Consider the following 23,916-nt stretch of genomic DNA (forward strand, 5'->3'; position numbering starts at 1 on the left):
AAACGACTTAGGACATGACTTATGAGTTTTGACAGACACGGTTCGGCGAGGCGTCACTTGCACTACATACTATACTAACATAGCAATGAGCTGAGCCATGGCATGTGGAGTGTGGGTGGCCGTGGCCGAGTGAGAGTGAAAATAAAAATATTATGAAGCCAGTTCCGAGGCTACAAATCCGCTATAGGCAGGGATGGGGACTCGACTGGGGAGGTACGGTTCTCTGATTCATTTTGGGTGGAAGTGCTGCTAGTGGAATATCAACGAATTATTACTTGAGTGGTGACACTGATCTGAAATTTCGTCTGGTGTTGCGATAAAACCGTGCTAGTACTGGCCTTTAGTCGTTTATAGTGAAGTGACTATGTCGAAGCTAAGAGTTGCTATGGCCGGGTGCGGCGTTATTGCACGACAGCATTTGGAGGGCTATAAACGCAGTGGTCGTGCCGTTGTGGAAGCGCTCATTGATACAAAGGAAGAGAACTCTGCATCATTCGCCAAAGAAGTCGGTGGAAGTCCAAAGGTCGGCACTATTGGCTCAGTCACAGGGTCTGCAGTTTCAGTGTAGAATATTTCTGTGCCCACCTTTCTTTTTGATCAGTATCTGCAGACTGCAGAGTGTTTTAAAATGGGACAAGGAGTGTTTTAAAATGGGACAAGCAGTCAACAACTAAGTAGTTACCAGTTAAATTAAACTCCGTTTCCAGTACAAGTCATGTTCTACATGGAAAGCACACAAACACGGGTATGCTGGCTCACTCATTGCATTCAATACTTGACACCCACATAGCCGCTACCATCCGATAATTTGGCTAAGTGCAATGGTGCCGGCCGGTGGGCAATGGTGGATGCGATGGATAACGCGTTGGGCACAAGGAAGGTAAACCAAGGGTGGCACCCAGTGCATGTCGGAACGCAAATCCGCCAGTGATGATGTCCAGTACTGGACCATCCCGAGAGGACAAATTCAATATTCCACTCCTCATGTATCCACGTTTTCACCTGTTTGCTGCCTGGGCCAGCAGGCTGCCGTGAATATCAATCATTCACACGCTTACTTGCGGCGACAGTACCCCGGGCCACGACAGGAGAGAGAGGAATAGAGCGTGTCTGCAATCCTGATTACTAGATGTCTACACTGTGCCTACAGTAGTCACATGACAACTACAATGTACATACATACTAATGTATAGCCATGTCTACCATGTCTACCCATGTCCCGGCGCTGGCCCTGTGCTCCACAGATATTTGATGACCTGAACAAGGCTCTGGAATGGGGAGAGTTTGATGCCGTGGACATCATGACACCGCATGACCTTCATTTCGACCATGCGCTGGCGTGCATGAAGGTTAGTTCAACATCCACCTGGACTGATTATTTGGTGTACATGTACAACAAGCTGCACAATTATCCAGCCTCCCCACATATCATCTGTGATTAAGACCTACATGTACTTGTATGACTGTTATCTATGCTGATCTCTAGGCCAACAAGCATATTCTGCTGGAGAAGCCTATGGCAATTAATCGCCGAGACTGTGAGAAGCTGCTGACAGCTGGACAGGATCATGTAACACAGAACAAGAAAGTGTTTATGATCGGAGAGAATGCACAGTACTGGCCAGAGGTTAGTTCGTCTCGGTGAAATAGAGATAGACACTGCGGCAATGTATCACGATATTATGTAAACTGACTCGGATAATTTCAGGTTAGATTCCGGCTCCGATTTGAGGCACCCGATCGCCCGTGATGTCCACTTTTAGCACACGCACCCGACTACCAGTACACAAGTACCACAACCCTAATGAAGTAATAGTGCAGGCCGATTGCCATTGTACACAAGGTCGGAACAAGTACAATGGGTTGCCCTTTAGTGCCGGTATGTGTGCAATACGTCATATACAGGGAAACTAGAGGTATTGAAATTGAAGACTCCACTGCAGCTGTACTTATGGTTGACTCATATGGCGGTAAAGAGACACCTGGCGAAATGGCGCTAAATAGTAAATACACATGGCTTACACATGTAGAGAGCTTCTGGGGACAGGCGTGTATTTACCACCATTTCGCCAGGTGTCTCGTTATAGCTGCATGAGTCACCCATAAGAGGGGTACCTGTATTGGTAATTCTAACCAGGCATTGTACAGTGACACTTTTAATTAAAGCTTTGGATGGAGAGGGTCGGGCAGATTTTGAAAGGCGTTACAGCACCCCGCTATGTCGTTTTGGCTACAACTCTGTGGCCAGAATTATTATTATTTTATTCTTTATAGAGAAGCGAGCCATCTTTACAGGAAAAATTAACACGATAAGTACAATATTCATTGGTTTGGGGTAAAGATGCAATCGGGAAAAGTCTGAAGAAAACGTTGTCTGTCACCACCAGGATTTGAACGAGAGACCTTCGCTTTAGGCCAGCGATGCTCTAACCACTGAGCTATGGTGTAGCTGTCATCCCAGCAGAGACCGTTCGACATTTTCTTCAGACTTCATAACTCACGCTTCCTGTGAATCCACACAGGCAGGTGGGAGAAAGCCCTCACTGTAGCCCACACACTTCACGTAGAAAGTAGCACGCAACACTAACAGAAATAAAACCATGAATACGAAACTCGGTGCCTGGACAACAGTCTTTGTTCCTTGCACTATTGACTGTTGTTGTTGGTATGGCAGGTTGTCAAAGTGAAGGAAATCATTGACAGCGGACGCATCGGCGATGTGTACTTTGCTAAGACGTCCTACTGGGAGACCAGCATCAGGTGATCTTTTAAAGACAGTTTTGCTCCGCATCCATACGGGTATGTCTGTGCATGCAACTAGTAATTCAATGATAATGGCTGTCGCGGTCTTCATGTAGAGAGAACTACGTTTCGTACAGGTTATTGACACACGCCGTGACACACTGCGAAATACCCAGGCAGGTTATGTTCTTCCGACGGTGCGCGATATTGTCTCGTCCAGAACAATATTCGGGAAAAGACCAGGATGTGAGAAGTGTTGAGCATTTCATTCAATGTCAGTGTATGTGTGTCAGTGTGTGTGTGTGTGTGTGTGTGTGTGTGTGTGTGTGTGTGTGTGTGTGTGTGTGTGTGTGTGTCCCATTTGGGAGCGGCGTGGCCAATTTCTGGCAGCTGTCAATAGTAGTCAATAGTAGTAGTAGTAGTGTGTGTGTGCGTGTGCGCGTGTGTGTGCGTGTGTATGGATGTGTTTTTCATTTCGAAGCTCTCCATTCCAGAAGCGCGTGGACAGCAGCGAGCACTGGGAGTTCAATCCATCTCGAGTCGGCGGTGGAATCCTAATGAGTGGTAGTTGTCACTGGATAAGACCACTACGCATGTGGTAAGGGCCGATGGACACGGCCATACACTACTATACTAATACACTACTATACTAATACACTACTGTACTAATACACTACTGTACTAATACACTACTGTACTAATACACTACTGTGTTAATGATTCTGAAAGTTATCACCCACCTTTGCCGTTAGGCGCTGCATCTGCCACCCTGGTATCACAGGCATGGTGGTGGCCTGGCACGAGAGAAACTTCCTAAGCTGGTTGTGTTTCTCAATACAATCGTGTATAGCCGGTTGTAACGCGGACGTGCAAACAAACAAAAAACTGATACAGTAGAACTCTCTTATAGGGCATACCCCCATGGGCAGCAGCAAAGTGTACTTAGTATCCAAGATACTCCTTCTTACCCCAACATACTTCAGTATGGATCAATACAGCCGTGCTCCACACACTGTCCTTAATAAGCAAGAGTATGTCTTATCAGAGAGTCTTTTCAGAGTGCGTACCATGTGGGTTCCACTGTATATATTACATATGGCTGTTATGGTTGATTTGGGTTTTCTGTGGAACAAACTATTCTCTGCTTGGTGTACTGGTCAATGGAGCACTTCGAAGTCTCTTTAATTGATGTGTCAATAATAATAATATGTTTTTCTCTTCACTTGATTACTCTGAAAAATAGAATTAGCAAGGCTGACATTGAGCGAAGCAATAACAGAATAATAGTGAGCCGGAATTATGTAGACTCATATAATGTTATTGCAAGGCTTGTACATTCAATGTCCGCCTTGCTAGTTCTATTGCTGTAATATAGTTCTTGTCTCCACATGCCCTATCCATTTTTTGTTTTGTTTTCCGATGCCATGCTGGTGTAAGGCTCGGTGAAGTGGATGAAGTGGTCGGCACTATCAGTGAAGGCGCATTTGAGGGCATGCCAGCCGGATTCGAAACGCAGGCACAGGCCCTGCTGAGATTCAAGAATGGCAAGACCGCATGCTTCCATGGGCTTGTTGCAAGCCACGCCCTGTCGGACACACCGTTCTTTCAAGTATACGGATCAAAGGTACTGCACTAGCATGCAGTATATTGAGACGACTCCCTTCCAGTAGCTTCAAAGCTGCTAAGGAATGGGCAGTTTCCGCCATGGTCTTCTCGATTTTTTCTAGTATACTAGCTTACTAGATGACGAGTAGAAGACTGACTAACACAGTACAACCTTAGTGAGAGCTGGTGTGCTCAGCATGACATGCTTTGCAATTATCACGTGTACGACACATGTTTTGTGTCATCTGTTGCGTGGGTTGAAAGCTGTGGCTATTAGATCCCACACAAGCTGGGAATGTAAGAAGTAGTGTCGACTGTCGAGGACTGGTGAAGTTGCTGCAATAGGGTTCTGAACTGTCACAGACCCACACAAACTAGAATATGCATGCAATTGCAGTACGGTATTGAAATGACCTATTTTTGGCTGATCAAACTTCTGCTGTTCTTATCCAGGGTGAGATAACTATTGGTGGAGGTTTCAAAGCAGGTGTGACCGTATACGACCGTGAGCATGTGAATGGTGAGAGCCAGGGCCCAGCTCTCGGCTACATGGAATCCTTTCCGCCTGAGATTGAAGCGTTTGTCGGTGCGGCGCTAGATAGCAAGCCACTCGACGCCGATGCGATGTACTGCAGCGGTGAGCCTCGCATTGTCTGGGCAATTTACCGCTCTTTACAGAGCAAGCAGTGGGAGAAAGTCTGGGACAGCTAAGGCTGTTCACTGCGGGGTGGTTTAGTTATCATCACCGAGGCAGCAGCAGCAGCAGCTACTGTATAAGTCTTATCACTACTAATCCATAGCGGTTAGCTTACTTTGTATTTAGAACAGGTGACATGCAAGTCACTGGTCTGCGGCCACGTGTCGGAGTATTTCATTCACAGCTCGTATTTCTTTGAGCAAAATTTCAACCGTTTAGACTTATTATTCGTGTGAAACTCTGCATATTTACTATTACTTTCTCGCAGTATACTAGTAATTATCCAATTCTATTCAAGTTGTGCGGTATAGAACTATTATTATTTTGGACCTTTCTGGATACAATATTTCAAGCCCTTTCCCCATAGATTGAAATGAACTTATTTACCTTTCCTTTTGGAATACCAGCTGAAATCTTAGAAATTGTACAGTAGCTCACTTTCACATTGGATAACTCCAACCGTTGATTGTAGTTCAGTGTACATGTGCATTGATCTTGCCGTCCATGGGTGCATGAGATCATTGATCATGACTTGTAAGTTGTAGCTGTACTTGTCTCCCTGGTTCGAGTTCTGGCGGTGACAGTCATTTTCTTCTTCAGACTTTTCCCATCTGCACCAGTGCACCTTTCCCTCAAAACAATGGATAACATGAAGTCACAGTGTATGTAATTGCATACCAAGACTACCGGTGAGTGCCGGTGCATCACTACTGCCGTCACTGGCAGTATTGCCATCACGGTACATAATATAACAAGAATAGAAAAGCTGACAGGATCGCTTTTCATAGAATTATTATTACTTACACGGCAACACCATAATCACAACAGCAGAGTGAGAGCAGATCATGGTTCAAAGCGACATCACAAATTTTATGACAGTCGCTTTGAACACCATGCATGGTGAACATGTCAGGCTGAGCATCCGCTCGTGTCCGGGAGTAGTCAGGGTAGTGGACCCTACTTCATAGACAAACATGACCATGATGACAAGTACTACTACTAGTAGTAGTTACTAAGTTAGTTTGGGGAGCTTGTGCTAGAGTTCAGCGTTGTGATCAACCATTCCCTTGTTAGTCATAATAGGGTCACGGTGTAACTATGGCGAAGCTAAGAGTTGCTATGGCCGGGTGCGGCCTTATTGCACGCCAGCATTTGGAGGGCTACAGACGCAGTGGTCGTGCCGTTGTGGAAGCACTCATTGATACAAAGGAAGAGAACTCTGCACAATTCGCCAAAGAAGTCGGTGGAAGTCCAAAGGTCGGCTTAGCAATACTAGTACCTGGACTTGAATTTTAGGTTTGCCGTTTCATAGAAAATTTAGCCGGTGCAAATGTGCAGCCCTTTCTGTTTCAATTGTACTGTATTCTAAAACTTATTTTTACGAATAGTGAACAACATGTAATACTACAATACAGTGCTGATAGTGATGAAATCCGATCAAGTGAATGAATGCCACGCCGGGCATTGTGCAGCTGTGCGGCCTTGCGAGCACTGGGATGTGAAGTGGCGCAGGGCGCAAACTGGATCCACGGGATCAAATTTTATTGAGATTTCATTGAGATTTCATTGAGCCGGTGTTTGCAGTACATGTTCTACATGGAAAGCACACACTGAATACGGGCACGCTGGCTCACTCATTGCATTCAATAAGTTGACACCTACATAGCCACTACCGTCCGCTATTTTGGCTAAGTGCACTGGTGGATGCGATGGCTAAGGTGTCGCGGTACAAGTAAGATAAATTCTGGTAAACCCAGGGTGGCACTCAGTGGATGTCTGCATGGACGGCAAAGCTACCAGTGATGATGTCCAGTACTGGACCATCCCGTGGTCCAGCTCAATATTTCACTTTTTTTATATTTATTTTTTACTTGAAACCACGCACCCAATTCGTAAAAGAAGAAAGAAGCAGGAAATGACAAAACAGCAGACTAACAAGACATTGACTGAATGGGGCTGCAAATGCAACGCAGCGGTGGTGATGGGGTGCTGCAGGCTCCGCCGACCAATGGTCTCGGCATCCGCGCCTACTTCACGCATCAGAAAATCGGGAGAAGAAGAGAAACAAAAAAAAGATTGAAAAAATATATAGCGAAAAGTATAGTGTGGAGAGAGAGAGAGAGAGAGAGAGAGAGAGAGAGAGAGAGAGAGAGAGAGAGAGAGAGAGAGAGAGAGAGAGACAGAGAGAGAGACAGAGAGAGAGACAGAGAGAGAGACAGAGAGAGAGACAGAGAGAGAGACAGAGAGAGACAGAGAGAGACAGAGAGAGACAGAGAAAGAGATAGAGAGAGAGACACAGAGAGAGACACAGAGAGAGACACAGAGAGAGACACAGAGAGAGACACAGAGAGAGACAGAGAGAGAGACAGACTGAGAGAGAGAGAGAGAGAGAGAGAGAGAGAGAGAGAGAGAGAGAGAGAGAGAGAGAGAGAGAGAGAGAGAGAGAGAGAGAGACAGAGAGAGACAGAGAGAGACAGAGAGAGAGACAGAGAGAGACAGAGAAAGAGAGAGAGAGAGAGAGAGAGAGAGAGAGAGAGAGAGAGAGAGAGAGAGAGAGAAAGAGAGAGAGAGAGAGAGAGACAGAGAGACAGAGAGTAGAGAAAACAAGGAAAAAGAGAGCAATACCTACATGTAGATACTTCATGTGTCGACATTTTCATCTGCTTGCTACTCCCCGACCATGACGCCACCACTACCGGTATCAATCATTCACACGCTTAGCGACAGTGCCTCTGTGCTGTCCCCCGTGAATTCCGCGGATTGCAGAATTTCCGCAGAATCCAGTAGTGTACGCAGAATTCAGAAAATCCTGCGGAATATTGCAGAAAAGAGAGAAAAACTGCTTTTTCTGGAGCCAAACCACGCTTGTGACTTTCAAAATCAACTTGCACGGTACATTTTGGAGCTTTCAATTTTTTGAACCAGGATTTCGAATAATTTCGGTTCAGAATTTATAGGGACAACAAAATTCGGTGGTGTTGCGGAAATTCAATCTGTTTTTACGCTCATTTCCCATGCAGAAATGCCGCAGAATTTGGAAGGATTTGCAGAGTTAGCGCAGAATTTACTGTTTTCAGCCGCAGAATTCTGCACGGAATTTCTGATATTCTGCCGCGGGATTCACGGGGGACAGTCTGTTGCCGGCACAGGAGTATGTGTAAACGCTGAGTCTGATTACTGCCAGTGTCTACATGTCTACATTACTAGTCAGGTGACTGCTATGCATGTTGTTGTATTGCATGACATGTCTACCATCATCATCTTCACGGTGCTCCACAGATATTTAATAACCTGACCAAGGCTCTGGAATGGGGAGAGTTTGATGCTGTGGACATCATGACACCGCATGACCTTCATTTCGACCATGCGCTGGCGTGCATGAAGGTTAGTTCAACATCCACCTGTGCATGGTGTGCGTTATGATTGGTGTAATCATGCAATGCACTGAAACTGCAGAATACTTCAAGCCTCTCAGCATATTATCTGTTTAGATCTACATATACATCAGGGTTCTGGCCAAAGGAGGGGGCACAGCCCCCCCCCCCCCCCCCCTGTTCGAGTACCCCCTGTGAAAAAGTGTCGCCCACTACTCATTTTCCGATGTTCATGTTTTTCATGCAATTTAACGAAAATGCAGTCGAAAGTCACTATTAGATGGTTCATAAAGGCACGTTTGTCTGCGCCGAAGTCGGGGATTCGCCCCATAAGTTGCATTTAGCGTTGCAAAACAATATTGGGAAAGTGGAAAAATGGGATACGGGGTAACTGTTTCTCATGCCCCCCCCCCCCTTCTATTTTGACCTGGCTAGAATCCTGTACATGGTATTAGGGCATGTTCGATTGGTAAGGATCGGGATCAGGATCCAGATCTCAGATCCATCGGATCCTTCAGATTCAACTGAACACTTTATTTTGGACCTTGACTGTTGCCATGTTGACAATGGTGCTCACAAATCACCCAAAAGGATGAACGTCGTACTCATCGCCTCCGTCGTACAAACAGTCAACAAACTCTATCTCCATCCATGTGTGCTTATCACAATGTGTACAAAAATGGTTTTTACAACCCCGCCATATAATGATATACGCACAAAGGTCACATTTGGATCCGATGGATCCGGGCAACCCTGCTCCCCGAGGTGGGTTGATCGGATCCAAATCCGAAGGATCCGGATCCAGATTCGACCAATCGAAAGGGTGCGAATCCAGTGGATCCAGTGGATCGGGATCCCGATCCTACCAAACGAACATGCCCCTAGATAAACCTTGTTTTAGTTCAGACATGTGTGTGTGTGTGTGTGTGTGTGTGTGTGTGTGTGTGTGTGTGTGTGTGTGTGTGTGTGTGTGTGTGTGTGTGTGTGTGTGTGTGTGTGTGTGTGTGTGTGTGTGTGTGTGTGTGTGTGTGTGTGTGTGTGTGTGTGTGTGTGTGTGTGTGTGTGTGTGTGTGTGTGTGTGTGTGTGTGTGTGTGTGTGTGTGTGTGTGTGTGTGTGTGTGTGTGTGTGTGTGTGTGTGTGTGTGTGTGTGTGTGTGTGTGTGTGTGTGTGTGTGTGTGTGTGTGTGTGTGTGTGTGTGTGTGTGTGTGTGTGTGTGTGTGTGTGTGTGTGTGTGTGTGTGTGTGTGTGTGTGTGTGTGTGTGTGTGTGTGTGTGTGTGTGTGTGTGTGTGTGTGTGTGTGTGTGTGTGTGTGTGTGTGTGTGTGTGTGTGTGTGTGTGTGTGTGTGTGTGTGTGTGTGTGTGTGTGTGTGTGTGTGTGTGTGTGTGTGTGTGTGTGTGTGTGTGTGTGTGTGTGTGTGTGTGTGTGTGTGTGTGTGTGTGTGTGTGTGTGTGTTGTCTCCACCTTGTTTCATGCTGCCAAACCGACAACACGTGTGAACCCTGTACCTGTACATGTACTTGTATGTCTGTTGTCTATGCTGATCTCTAGGCCAACAAGCATATTCTGCTGGAGAAGCCAATGGCGACTAATCATAGAGAATGTGAAAAGCTGCTGACAGCTGGACAGGATCATGTAACACAGAACAAGAAAGTGTTCATGATCGGAGAGAATGCACAGTACTGGCCAGAGGTTAGTTGCTGACGAGATAGCTAGGCTACAACAGGGTTCTAGCGAGGAAAAATCAAAGTTGTAAGGGGGCAGTGGGGGGGGGGGGGGGGGGGGGGCAGTTCACCCATTTTTTCATGTTCCATGTGCCTTGTCACACAAAATGCAACGTACGGGCGCAGTGAGCACCCGGAACAATCGATTTGAGGCCGCATTTTTCATGTGTGAATCTAAAACAAAATCGAAAACGAGTGGAAGGGGGTCGGACCCTTTGACTAAATGGTGGCAAGGTTTGAGTGACTGGGCAGTAGAGAAGCACCTTGAAAACATGACTGCCTCAATTTCTAGCCTCAACCACTCACTGGGCCAGGGGAAAAACAGACTTTGTGGCCAAACACATTTTTACTGTATTGGTACCTGCCCCACTGCCCTTCACTCAACAAGAAGAGAGAGAGAGAAAGAGAGAGAGAGAGAGAGAGAGAGAGAGAGAGAGAGAGAGAGAGAGAGATAGATAGAGAGAGACTGGGAGTGAGGTGTGTGTGTGTGGGGGGGGGGAGAGAGAGAGGATACTAGTAATGGGCAATGAACCGAACAACTGAGTAACTGAGTAATACACGGCCGACAGCATGCCATCGAAACCCAGCACAGACGAAGGCAGTGAAAAACATGGACCTTACTAGGGAGGGCGCCGGGTTTGGTATTCTATCTCGCTTTATTCAAACAACCAATAACCCAGAGCTCCGGAAAGCTCCGTAACATGATGCCTACAGAATATCAATTGTGTGCGTGAATGCGTACAGTACAGTGATGGGGAGCACTAGTAGCTCTCAGTAATGATAGCTTGCATAGACCTCGGTCCTACAGGTTAGACCATCATACACAGACATGCTGCACGGCCTCTGTTCTAACATTGACCTCTAAAACTTGACCCTAAACTGTTGCTAAGGGGCTGACGAAGGAGTCCACAAATTTTAGACGTGTTTGTACAAAGTATATTACAGTATTCCATGGCAGCAGCCCGTGATAACCAAGGAAACGAGTATGGAATTTTGCACTCCACAACCATGGCAGGCTGAGAAAAATATTAGGACCTCACCACGACTGATGTGCCATGGTCAAAATTCACTTTGGACAGAGTTTCTAGCGCTCTGAAAGGAGCATGTGTGTGCATGTGAGTGCATGAAAATTCGTCTTTTACACTCTTTCGCTGCTCGCTGCGCAGTGACAAACACAATATTCCACTTCAGTCTCTGTTCCATGCCCTGATTGGATATTCTCGACATGGCAGGTTGTCAAAGTGAAGGAAATCATTGACAGCGGACGCATCGGTGATGTGTATTTTGCAAAGGCGTCCTACTGGGAGACCAAACTCAGGTGATTATTAGGAGAGTGTGCTTCGCGGTCATGTTTGTGCATGAAATTACTTCCTTCGGGGAAAACATTCGTAACCTTCTTGTAGTCAAACTCTAAGTAGGTATTGTGCTTATGATACTTCAAAACAATTACATTGTAGTGGATATACTTTTTTGAAGTGTGTATATTAATATGAAAAATAGTAGGCCTGAAACAATTATACCGATAACTCGCATATCGATCGTTAGAGTGCAATCGATAATCGTTAGTGTTCAAAAGAGTGCTAATGATTTTTTATGCATGCATATCATTGACAGTATTCTTAAAGATAGATATACCAGTATGTATACTATTCTAGCCCTTGCACTCCATCCGATATTAGAAACGAGTGCAATCATGTACTTTCAAGCGCAGTAAAATTGATTTGTGGCTTTGAAAGAGATCGGGAGAGAAGACTTTGCCTTTTCGGTTCATTTGTGGGAGAAGTCGGAGATGAGAGTAGTTGCCAGAGGGTGATGACAAGATTCTCCGCTCTAGAAAGTTTTGTTTTTTCATGGCTGAGCGTAGCGAAAGAGTGCAAAAAACGTATTTTTCACTCACAAATATTTTCGTGCATTTGCTCTTGTTCTGCGCAACTCCGTTGAACCTGCCATCGTGGTCTTTGTTTTTCCTCGTGGTAGTTGAAGTTGCCCGCCCACCCACCCTGGTTTCATGGGAGTCGTCCACTGTTCTTCTTGACAGTCTATGCCTATGTGTGTGGCTTATGATTATGACATACACCGGTTATTACATACCATTTCTTGCTATCTCTATTCTTGGGTCTGACTGGCAGCGGGGCAGGAATTAATGAAATAGAAAGGTTTTTTGGCCGAAAGGCGTGTTTTTCCTCTAGCCCGGTTGAGCGGTCGCGGCTAGGAATGTAGGGAGTCAATGTGTTTCAGGCGCTCCCCTGCTGCCCAGTCATCCATGCTCACCACTGGCCATGCTGTTTCACTTGATTTCACGGCCTTTTCTCCCGCTTGCTGGCGGTTCTTTGATGGATTTAGATGTTTTTCGGCTATTTATCTATTATGTGGCTGCGAGTGTGGTTTTTTGCTTCTACTCATTTCTGGAAAACCACCACGGTGGTGAGTGTGATTGCTCTGGTAGACCACTACCCCATGTACTGAACAGTCGCTTTGTGAGTGAAAACAACATGAAGTTCTCAACTTGAGTAGTTCATGTTGATACATTGTAAAACCAGCCATATATCTACAGATGTCAGCAGTGCGGTGCCACAAATTTCTAACGCAGCAAAGGCATCGTAAAATTTCATCATAAACTGGTGTTCGATAGAGCCGACAAGAATCGATAAAACCTATATCGATCGTTAATGGTATTGGTTGATGGTTAGGAGTTATTGAATGGTCGTTTCAGCCCTAAAAAGAAAGACACCGTTTCAGTGTCACTTGGAGTCACCATTGCTTGATTCCTCAGAGCTCAATACACAAGAACTGATCGGTTGATTGAAGTCACAAAGTTTTTTTCTGGAGGAAGTAGCAATTCAATTATATTGACAACCACGGTCATCGTATAGAGAGACATACCCGTCTCACAAGTTGTTGACCCGTGAAACGCTGCAAAAAAGCCCATCCAGGCTGTCATGTACTTCCGCTGACGGTGAGAGATACCGTCCAGTACAGAACAACATGCGAGAAAAGACCAGGATCTGAGAAATGTTGAGCATTATAATTTTATAGCTTTCTTTCCCAATCAATGTGTGTGTGTGTGTGTGTGTGTGTGTGTGTGTGTGTGTGTGTGTGTTTGTGTGTGTGTGTGTGTGTGTGTGTGTGTGTGTGTGTGTGTGTGGTCCAAAAAGTAGGGATTCACTGGCCAGAAAAAGCCACTTCATAGCTGTGTGGTGTAGACCAGGCTGAATAGTGGCGGTCAATTCTTCAGCCTTGCAATCTGTTGAATGGTGCAATCCCAGCACAAGCTGCATGGCTTCTGCTGTAGCATCGCTATCATCGCCTCCGGCGATGGGCGTCCAATGGTCCAATGGTGTGTGTGTGTGTGTGTGTGTGTGTGTGTGTGTGTGTGTGTGTGTGTGTGTGTGCGTGTGTGTGTGTGTGTGGGTGTGTGCGTAAGTAATGTTTGTGTGTGTATATTTGTGCGTGCGTGCATGGATGCGTTGTTCATTTCTAAGCTCGCCATTCATGAAGGATGTGGACGGCAGCACACACTGGGGATGTGATCCATCCCGGGTCGGCGGTGGAATCCTAATGAATGGTAGTTGTCACTGGCTGAGACCACTACGGATGTGGTAAGGGCCCGATGCTAAACCAATGCCAATACATAATTGTCTGCCATGGTTGACTTGTGATTTCAGCCAACACCACTGAGATCGTCCATTGCCTTGGTTCAGTTTACAAGTCATGTTAGAAAATTTAAAGCGTAGCATTATCCATGATTTTCATGGCAAACTCTGCAAAGGAAATGTGTGTTTACTGATGGACAGCGTGCGCCAAGGGGTATTCACCTTGATTTAAGTATGTAGGTACTTTCTTTAGCAAACTGCAGTTTGCTTGGAGTGCTCGCCAGTGACATTTCTTAGTGAGATTTATGTCTCATTACACCTATGTTTGTTGTTGTGTTTTGCTTGTTTGCTGCTTTCTGATGCCATGCTGGTCGTGTAAGGCTGGGTGAAGTGCTGATGGCATGCTGGTGGTGTAAGGCTGGGTGAAGTGCTGATGCCATGCTGGTCGTGTAAGGCTGGGTGAAGTGCTGATGCCATGCTGGTCGTGTAAGGCTGGGTGAAGTGGATGTAATGCCATGCTGGTCGTGTAAGGCTGGGTGAAGTGCTGATGCCATGCTGGTCGTGTAAGGCTGGGTGAAGTGGATGTAATGCCATGCTGGTCGTGTAAGGCTGGGTGAAGTGCTGATGCCATGCTGGTCGTGTAAGGCTGGGTGAAGTGGATGTAATGCCATGCTGGTCGTGTAAGGCTGGGTGAAGTGCTGATGCCATGCTGGTCGTGTAAGGCTGGGTGAAGTGGATGTGATGCCATGCTGGTCGTGTAAGGCTGGGTGAAGTGGGTGAAGTGGTGGGCACTGTCAGTGAAAGCGCATATGAGGGCATGCCAGCCGGATATGAAACGCAGGCACAGGCACTGCTGAGATTCAAGAATGGAAAGACCGCTTGCTTCCATGGGATGTATGCAAGCCATGCCTTATCGGACACGCCGTTCTTTCAAGTATATGGATCAAAGGTACCGTACTAGTCACGATGCAGCATTTTGGAAATCATCAGGCTGTTGCAATGGATAGGAAGTCCTGTGATGTTGGTTTGTCGTTTCCAGTACAGTAGAACACGACCAGAAACCTGGCTAGCCGTACAACCTGAGCTAAGCCTGATGCAAATCATGGCGTGGCGTTACATACTTAGTCCAGTGTAATGCACTGCATGGCTTGAAAGTTCATGGTAGCTACAAGATCCCATGCACTGATTGGAATACTGGTGTAACAAAAAGTAAAGTAAAGTTTGCACGTCCGCGTTACCACCGGCTATACAATTGTGTTGAGAAACACAACCACTGAACCAGCTTAGGAAGTTTCTCTCGTGCCAGGCCACCACCATGCCTGTAATACCAGGGTGGCAGATGCAGCGCCTAACGGCGAGGGTGAGGTGGTAACTCTCACAACCAATGCCCTGACAAGGGGGCAAACCTCGTTAGCTGCATCCATGTTACCCTCACTCCCAGTAGTGAGTACCCAGTTGACCGTGGGTGCCGGCACATTTCCTTGCAGGTATAGTGGTTCACGCATGCATCACTGCATTTGTTAGCACAGTACACGCTCCCTGCTCCCAGCGCAGGTCTCGAACTCGGGATCTTGTGATTCGCAGGCAAGCCCACAAGGCACAACCACTCGGCCAAAGCGCTAGTATACTGGTGTAATAACTGCTGAAATGCCTTCTGGATTGTGTCCAACCGTGCAAACTGGAATATGCTTGTACCAGTAATTGATTGCATTTTTGAAATGACCTTTTTTGGTCTTCCTACGCTTATGCTTTTCTGATCCAGGGTGAGATAACCATTGGTGGAGGTTTCAAAGGAGGTGTGACCGTATACGACCGTGAGCATGTGAATGGTGAGAGTCAGGGCCCAGCTCTCGGCTACGTGGAATCCTTTCCACCGGAGATCGAAGCGTTTGTCAGTGCGGTGCTGGACAATAAGCCACTCGATGCCGACGCCATGTATTGCAGTGGCGAGCCTCGCATTGCCTGGGCTATTTACCGCTCCTTGGAAAGCAAGCGGTTTGAGAAAGTAGTTTGGGACAGCTAGGAATGAACACCGGGCTAGTTAGTGGTTAGTTGTCAGTACATGTAGCTACTGCTGCTGCTGCTGCTGCTGCTGCTGCTGCTGCTGCTGCTGCTGCTGCTGCTACTATTCACGGTTTTCTGGTGCTACTGCTGTACAAGTTACCGTATAGCACTAACAAGGGCCGCAGTCCGTAAGTTTTGGTAAATAGAAAATTCGGATTGTGGCTAGAAGAGAGTGGATGGTTAAATGCCCGGGGAATTCTTTTATTTTTCAAAAGCGACAGATTGCACGGCCATGCTTGACATCGCACAAGTAGGTTGATTGCTGTGTGGTTGTCTGATCTAAAACTTGTAAAAATTTATCAAGCTAATGATGTTTCGGCACCTGACATGTAAGCTTGCAGGGAATCGTAATGAAGCCGGGTCTTTGCTTTTCTCGGGTTGAACACACAAGCTCTTCAATCTATTTTCTTCTACTGGAGCGGATCCAGCTTTAGCCTGGCAGAGAGAGCATTGTGTGGGGGTCGTGGATAAGACATAGTTTTAGTGGAGTATCCATATACAAACACGCTGACGAATGAATAAAAACCCACATTATAACATTGTTGGAGAACTCAAAAGCTATCATTTCCAAAAGGGCAGGAGTGGTGGGGGTGTGGAAGGGTTGGTCAGCCTATAAATTTGGCCACTATCCGGATTTTTTATTGTTCAAATTTTTGGAAAGCCTCCAGATCCAGTTGATTTGACTTAGCTTGTTTTGTACAGTGCTGCTCAATGAAATCCAGTCTTGTCAATGAAATCCAGTCCGGCGTGTCACTCAAGTTTGCGCCTCGCACCATTGCACAGCCAACTTGAGTGTGCGCAGGTCTAGGGCTGCGCAACGCCCGGCGTGTACTTGAGTGACGCGACTGGATTTCATTGAGCAGTACTGTATTTGGCACGGATCAGGCATCTACACCCCCCCCCCCGCATAAACACTTCAATCAGTTTGTTTTGCGGTGATCGTCAGGTCTACAACATCAGCATTGCACTCTTTCGTGATTATTTATTCTGTACGTATAGCTGTCTCTAGGTACTTTGTGATCACCTGTTTTGCTTGTCTTTGCCTTTATGATGGCCACAAGTCATTGCTCCTCTTTCCCAACTACTGTAGTCTTCAGTAAAGTTCACTCGTTGCAATTATTGTGAAAAGAAGAAGGACAAAATGTTACGAGTTATGACTAACTGTCCACCAACGTAACCAAATCTTATACAGTCAGCGAGTGCGACAAAATGGCACAAAATCCGAGTTAAACGTTGCAAGTATCGACGTATTACTTACGGGCAGCTCTATGTATTTGCTTTCACGAGTACTAGCTCACAGTACAGGCACTAATAATAGTCCACTGTTTCAAGGTACCGGTATAGAACTTGTACTACAGTCAACCTCGTGAAGAACGGCCTAGGGTATAACAACAACTCGCGAATAACGGCACAATATTCGGGGCCGTCCGGGGTTTAACACTGGTTGTTTTTTTTGCAAAACGAAAGGTTTTAGTTTGTGTCAACCCCCGACCACCCACCCACTCTTTCTGCAGGTTAAATGCAGTACAACAAACTATGATTACAATCGTCGGCACCCAGAAGTAACTGGGCATTCTCCATGTACATTCAATATTTATTTTCAAAACGAAACTCCTAAAACCCACCCACCCCCAAACGAAAACATTTCGTTTTGAAAATACTATTGGTAATCTTGGACGGCCCCAATTATATCCGCGCTTATTGACCAGCATAGGATCAATTTAATGATAGAGTGCACAAGATAGGAGGAAAACGGTAAATTGGAGAGAACTCTATTTTGAGTGAAGGCGATTTCACGGCATTTGTTTCTCAACTTATCGCCACAAAAGGCGTCCTCTGAACCCATAATAATCCGCGGACGGCCCTTCGGCTGGATAAGAATGGACGCGACATAATCAAGTAAAAATGCGTAGAAATAGTTTCCAGGAACTACTCTGCTACTTCAGTCTTCAGGTTTGATCACAAAGATGGTCACCAGACACGGCGGCGAACGGAAACGATTTGTTTGCTACGAGTCGCGATTGACTCACGAAACCAATTCCGCTTTCGCTCGTACATGTGTTTATTGCCGAAGTGAAAGAATGAGCAACATTGCTCAAGTAAATCGAGAACGATGGCGAAGCTGCAGCTATTTCTGGGGTAGTAGACTGAAATGTAGAGACTGCAGGATAAACCTGGCAAGCAAATGCTTCAGTTTAGTTTGCTGTAAACCGACGAGAATTTCGAGCCCTTTCGCTGCGTGAAACGCCAGCTGCTGGTCTCCAAAATAGGGCATGCGGCACCTCCTTCCTTTTAAAAGGTACCATTTCAACCCAAGGACTTCCATTTCTATTCATATCGCCAAAAAGAATACCAGAATACCAAATATGTAAATCATTAGACTCAGCTCAGGTGGAGAGCCAAGGATTAATTAGTTATTTATAAGAAGAAAAGAGGACCAAAGAGCCACACGTAATTTAGTTACGCTATAATATCCAATAACATCACCGGTATCAAGGGCGTCGGAACCGCACCGGCACTTTTTCGGCCGTTTTTTTTTTAACACACTGCAACAAAGCGCGATGATCTCAGCGCAAACGTGGCAAATCCTTGTCCCTGATCGTGGTTTGTTGCAGAATCAAAAGTCCATGTACACTGAAATGGCACCAATGCCTGGGAATGCTTGCAATTGGCTTCAAATTTTGAAATTTTTTCCCGGGGGAGCCTGGGTAATGTTTGTTCCCGATCGTAGCATCTTCTTGGTTTTTGCAGAATCAAAAAGTCTTTCATTGTAGTTACTGTACACTGAAATGGCACAAAATGCCCGGAAATGCTTGCAATTGGCTTCAATTTTTGAATTTTTTTCCCGGGGAGGACCCCGGACCCTTCCATGGCCGCCCCACCTCCAAAGTCGGTGCGACGCGCCTGCAGTTACTTTACAATCAGCTCATATGCGATAACATTGCACGACACTGACCAACGTCTTACCAGTATCATCTTCGACATAGTCATGTACATCCGCCAGAGTCCTTCACAGCTGAGACTTTCAGCTCGTGCTTGCCCAGTGGTTGCGCTCACCTTCCCCTCCTTATGTTATTTCTAGAAGTACCGTAGAATCCCGCGGATAAGCCCACCCGCGTATAAGCCCATGCCCGCGCATAAGCCCAGGGTTTGTTCGAACATCACAAAGCTTCATCGTACAAGCCCATGGGCCTACATTATAGGTCATACCGAGAGTCCATAAATTATGGACTCTTGGCCATACCATGTACATAGTACGTGCACATTATAGTTTTTTCCGTACATTTCAGCACAATCATCGGTTGTTTTTGTTACACAGTGGTTTTCAGCAATGTACTTCTCACTTCCTTGATACACAACTTGGTGTCGGCGTATAAGCCCATGTCTGCGTATAAGCCCATGTTCTCGTATAAGCCCACCGAAATGTCCTTGTGAAACAGATAAGCCCATGGGCTTATCCGCGGGATTCTACGGTATAACTAAGTTACTTAGAACCTTAGTTAGAAGGCTGTTAACATGTTGGAGTGCGCATCCGGGCCGAGATGTGCTAGAGCTGATTGCCAGTTAGGTGTAGTACGTCAGTACCATTGGTCGATTGAGTGTCATGCATGTAACCGCATGAGCTGATTGAAAAGTAACTGGTGGTGTTAGTGGATATTGTAGCGTAACTTACATGTAACACTTACACTGTTACAGTTAGCTCTTTAGTCATCTTTTCTTCTTATAAATATGTACATGCATGGTGAAGTCCGGTGGAGTCGTATGATGCCTCCGGTAATTCTAGAGTACAGCAGTTGAAAATTTGGTAGTTCTAGGGTTAAAGTCTTTGTTACTTGTATCTGGTCGACGCCAATGCGGGTCGCGGGGGTCCCAGCCTCATCAGGAATCGTATAAAGCCTTACACGCCTCGCTGCTTCTTTCTACACTGAGTAAGAGGCCGCAACCTCGGGGCCCGGGGGGTTATGCCCATCCCACAGGCATAGGCTACTAGTACTACTAGTACCTTGGACACTTGACGTCATCTCTGCGAGTCCCACACTTACTGTGTGAACTGTAATCCACTTTTACATCCACTAGCCTGGTCGACAAAACACCATCATCACTCAATCACTCAGCACTCTTGATCTCGTCTCTTGAAGATCAAAGGAGGAAGCGCCTCCGGACGATCACAGTCATGAGTCAGTTCGTCAGCGAACTAACCTGCTTTGACAACTGCTCCTAGTAGTCCCAGTATCAGAGGAAGTGCATACTCGACATATAGTAAAACCTAGCTAGGAAACAGGTGAAATACAGCAATTGAATTCCACCCGTGGCGTATGCATGTGCATGCAGGTCAAGCAGGCCTGCAGGGTACCCTGTGCATGCAGATCAAGGTACCCTGTGCAGCGATACAAGATTGGAATTGGCAAGTGTCAGTGGTACATGATGACGTACATGTATGTTTATAGGACCGGCGTAGCGTGGGCTTACCGGTAGTACTCACTCTTCCAGGATCAAACTTCAAAGAATGGAATCATAAAAATGTACATGAGCATGTACAATGTATATCACATCGTACACACCATGCATTGTACTAGTAGATACGATTACATGTCTTGTGTTATACTAATACTTGTGGCCTTGTGCTGATCTAGTTGCTATACTTATTCGTCTCAAGGATGAGGACACGTCCAGCTCAAGTGCTGCGGCATGGATTCCTTCCAGGCTGGTTAAATCAGGTTACCGAAGACCACTACCCATCGCCATCAGGAGATCACCCCCCCCCCCCCCCCCCATACACACACACAAACACACACATACTTGTACACACGTTACACACGCACTCTCTCTTCTCTCTCCTCTCTATCTATCTCTCCCTCCACCCCCCCCCCCCCCACCCCCTCCCTCCCTCCCTCCCTCCCCCCCCCCTCTTTTTCTCTCTCTCTCTCTCTCTCTCTCTCTCTCTCTCTCTCCCTCTCTCTCTCACCCTCCCTCTCTCTCTCTCTCTCTCTCTCTCTCTCTCTCTCTCTCTCTCTCTCTCTCTCTCTCTCTCTCTCTCTCTCTCTCTCTCTCCTCTCTCTCTCTCTCTCTCTCTCTCTCACTCTCTCACTCTCACTCTCCTCTCTCTCTCCCTCTCTCTCTCTCTCTCTCTCTCTCTCTCTCTCTCTCTCTCTCTCTCTCTCTCTCTCTCTCTCTCTCTCTCTCTCTCTCTCTCTCTCTCTCTCTCTCTCTCTCTCTCTCTCTCTCTCTCTCCGCAGGCTATCTATCTCTCTCTCTCTCTATCTCTCTCTCTCTCTCTCTCTCTCTCTCTCTCTCTCTCTCTCTCTCTCTCTCTCTCTCTCTCTCTCTCTCCGACATGCCTGATTGTCGAGATACAAGTAGTACATGACCCTTGTACTGTACTGTACTGTACTGTATCTGCGGAGTCCTTCAGAACATCATGATCGTCACAGAAAAGTACATATCGGAATGCTCGTGTTTGCGAAGGAGACGAAGTCAGTTGTGAACTTGGTGAGGTCTTTCGCAACGTTGCCAGGCCAGGGTGTACAGTGATGTGTAGTTTGGATTTATCGTATTTCGGTGAAGTGGTTGGAGGATTGCAACCACTTCACCGAAAATCAAGATAGTATTACTATCATCACACTTCGCAGCGGTTGGGTCGGTGAACTGCAGAGCCAGGCATGGTGAACTGCAGAGCCAGGCATTTGTAGCTTGCCGTGGAGTGGCTGGCGCTTGTCTAACGACACCTGCTGGCAACTGCTGTAATGGCTGAGGTCCGCATTATACAGAGAGAGAGAGAGAGAGAGAGAGAGAGAGAGAGAGAGAGAGAGAGAGAGAGAGAGAGAGAGAGAGAGAGAGTGTGTGTGTGTGTGTGTGTGCGTGTGTGTGTGTGTGTGTGTGTGTGTGTGTGTGTGTGTGTGTGTGTGTGTGTGTGTGTGTGTGCAAAACAGAGAGGTTCCAGACTGTCCAATACTGAGTCTAAGGCTCAATGTGGAAGGGCAGAGCTACATGTACGTCATGTACATGTACTTCTAACAGGAAGAAGAGGTTGAAGAATGTGCTGCAAGGTGTATTATATTGTACAGCACATCCTTCATCCCTTTCTTCTTGTTTCAAGGGAGATTGCGTAAAGAAGGGACACAAAGCCGCACTCCACAATTAGGCACATGACCCTGCTATGCATGTGCCAGTCAATCTACATGTAGTACTAGTAGTAGTAGTGCTAGTGTGATCAAGGTTACAACCCATACCAAGAGTATAACCAGGTTATGTACTCTTGCCCATACCAAGCACCTGACATTGTGATAGGCGTTAGCCCCAAACAAGATTTGGAGGAGGCCCTATAGTTCAGTACAGAATGGAAATACTGTACGGTGTATCCCCATTCAGGAGAACGAGGTCTGTCTGACCAGATGCAGAGGTGATGCTGCACTGAGAAAGTCCCATTTCACCGATCTCGCATACTTGTAGGAGTTGTTCAAGTAAGTTCCAGACAAAAGGTTTCTTTGTGCCAATGCGGTCCATAATGAAGCGGATGCTGTGGTACATTGTACAAAAAGTCATGTAGATGCCGAGTGCGTGGGCTCTCCGAGTCTCCGTCTCGATCAGGGTCCAGGCCAAGCAGTGGTTCTATTCGTGCTGGTGGGGGTTCGTACAAGGTATTCCACTGATGAGTCGGGAGTGTAACATACATTGTACATTTAATATGCAGATGATCGATACTGTAATGCCTGACGGTCCCCAGTGGGGCCAAGGGACAGCATAGCATGCATACAAAAGTCAGGTGTTTCGTAGCCTACTGCGTTGTCCACCATATCACCGATTGCCGAGGGCCGGGGCATTGAGTTCACGAGTGGGCGGCGGGCGGGACCTGGGGCCAACCGCTAGCTCTACTAGTAGTAGGAGTAGAACTCGGATGAAGTAGGCAATGGAATGCAGGGCTATTCTGGGTTTGTACGCGTGGGCTTAATAAAAATGCAGTGCTGATAACCATGTGGTACCGGTAGTATACCGCACGTCGCGCATGCACTGCAGTCCTGCAAAAGCCTGCAGATATCGGTCCTACACTGATCCCAGTAAAGGCTACAGACAGTTACAGGCAGTACTGGCTACAGTGAGATGATCCCTCCTTCCAATCCGGCAAGAGATGATCATGATCATAAACTGCCGGGGAGCTGCTAAACGGGACCAATGACAATGCAGGCCCGCCGGAACCAGTCCGGTTGGTTAAGTTATTACCGGACCAACTTACTTTTCGGCCACCAACAGGCAACACAATTTGTGTTTCCAACTGTGGAGGTAGGTGTGTACATTGTACTCAACACGACTGATCACACGGCATGGGGCTGTGTACCCGCCATCATTATCATACACGAAGTATGAACGCCGGGATACTAGTATGAACGCCGGGATACTACCGGAAAAACTGCTTCCGGCGGTCCTGCAATGACAGTACACTGTACAGTGTATTCTGTGTGAACTGTTGTGTTCCGAATGATAGACGAAATACGGCCACATCTACAGAGGCACATGTATCTCTAACACATCTACAGAGATACATGTCTGTACATGTATCTCTAACACATCTACAGAGGTACATGTATCTCTAACACATCTACAGAGGTACATGTACATGTATCTCTAACACATCTACAGAGGTACATGTACATGTACATGTATCTCTAAAAGGTATCTCTATACTGTAGATCTACATCATACAATGTACAAGTACTGTACTACATGACATTGTGCATGTGCCCAGTATCATTCTCATGGCAGAGATGTGGATTGATGGTGGTCGCCACGCCACGGCACCGGCTGGGTAGGGTAGGGTTTACTGAAATTCTTGGTGGGGTCGCTTGGGAGCTATCCAACCACAGTTCAGTGTCCTGATTTCTTATCGAGGACGTGACATGTGACGTGTAGTGTAGCTACATAATAGTATTAATACAGTCATGTACATTGTATACGTGTATATACGTATCTACATTGTACATGTACAACACATTTGCACAGGTTGTGATCCAGAGCAGAATTATACAAGTGAATGGCGTGTATGGCGTGTGAATGACATGACCGATCATTCAGCGTGAAGACAACAGTATCAAACGTTACGTATTGCGAGATAATTTTGATTCG

At 46.5% G+C, this 23,916-nt stretch overlaps 1 protein-coding gene across 3 annotated transcripts; it reads left to right on the plus strand.

Annotated features, from left to right (window-relative positions):
* The first annotated feature begins 191 nt into the window (after positions 1 to 191).
* LOC135805577 (glucose--fructose oxidoreductase-like) lies at positions 192 to 16,535 on the plus strand. 3 transcript variants are annotated; one of them, XM_065319635.1, is made up of 7 exons: positions 192 to 523; positions 1,245 to 1,349; positions 1,487 to 1,627; positions 2,675 to 2,760; positions 3,224 to 3,340; positions 4,180 to 4,366; positions 15,497 to 16,524. In XM_065319635.1, exons 1-7 carry the CDS (start codon positions 365 to 367, stop codon positions 15,755 to 15,757), a joined length of 1,056 nt encoding a protein of 351 aa, XP_065175707.1. In that variant the 5' UTR covers positions 192 to 364; the 3' UTR covers positions 15,758 to 16,524. The 3 variants fall into 3 exon arrangements, with proteins under 3 accessions (XP_065175707.1, XP_065175709.1, XP_065175708.1); XM_065319637.1 differs by lacking the exon at positions 15,497 to 16,524 and adding an exon at positions 4,801 to 5,503; XM_065319636.1 differs by lacking the exons at positions 192 to 523; positions 1,245 to 1,349; positions 1,487 to 1,627; ... (1 more) ...; positions 3,224 to 3,340; positions 4,180 to 4,366 and adding exons at positions 6,064 to 6,301; positions 8,324 to 8,428; positions 9,969 to 10,109; ... (1 more) ...; positions 13,624 to 13,740; positions 14,497 to 14,683 and having other exon boundaries at positions 15,497 to 16,535.
* The last annotated feature ends 7,381 nt before the right edge of the window (positions 16,536 to 23,916 follow it).

This window comes from Sycon ciliatum, chromosome 1 (assembly GCF_964019385.1).
Source record: "Sycon ciliatum chromosome 1, ocSycCili1.1, whole genome shotgun sequence".
Lineage (NCBI taxonomy): Eukaryota > Metazoa > Porifera > Calcarea > Leucosolenida > Sycettidae > Sycon > Sycon ciliatum.

Bases quoted from the DNA above. Each gene is read 5' to 3' on its own strand.
- LOC135805577 (XM_065319635.1), top strand. From the start codon at position 365: ATGTCGAAGCTAAGAGTTGCTATGGCCGGGTGCGGCGTTATTGCACGA. The intron at 3,341-4,179 runs GTAAGGGCCGAT...TGCTGGTGTAAG, and splicing joins ATAAGACCACTACGCATGTG to GCTCGGTGAAGTGGATGAAG. The intron at 4,367-15,496 runs GTACTGCACTAG...TTTCTGATCCAG, and splicing joins TTCAAGTATACGGATCAAAG to GGTGAGATAACCATTGGTGG.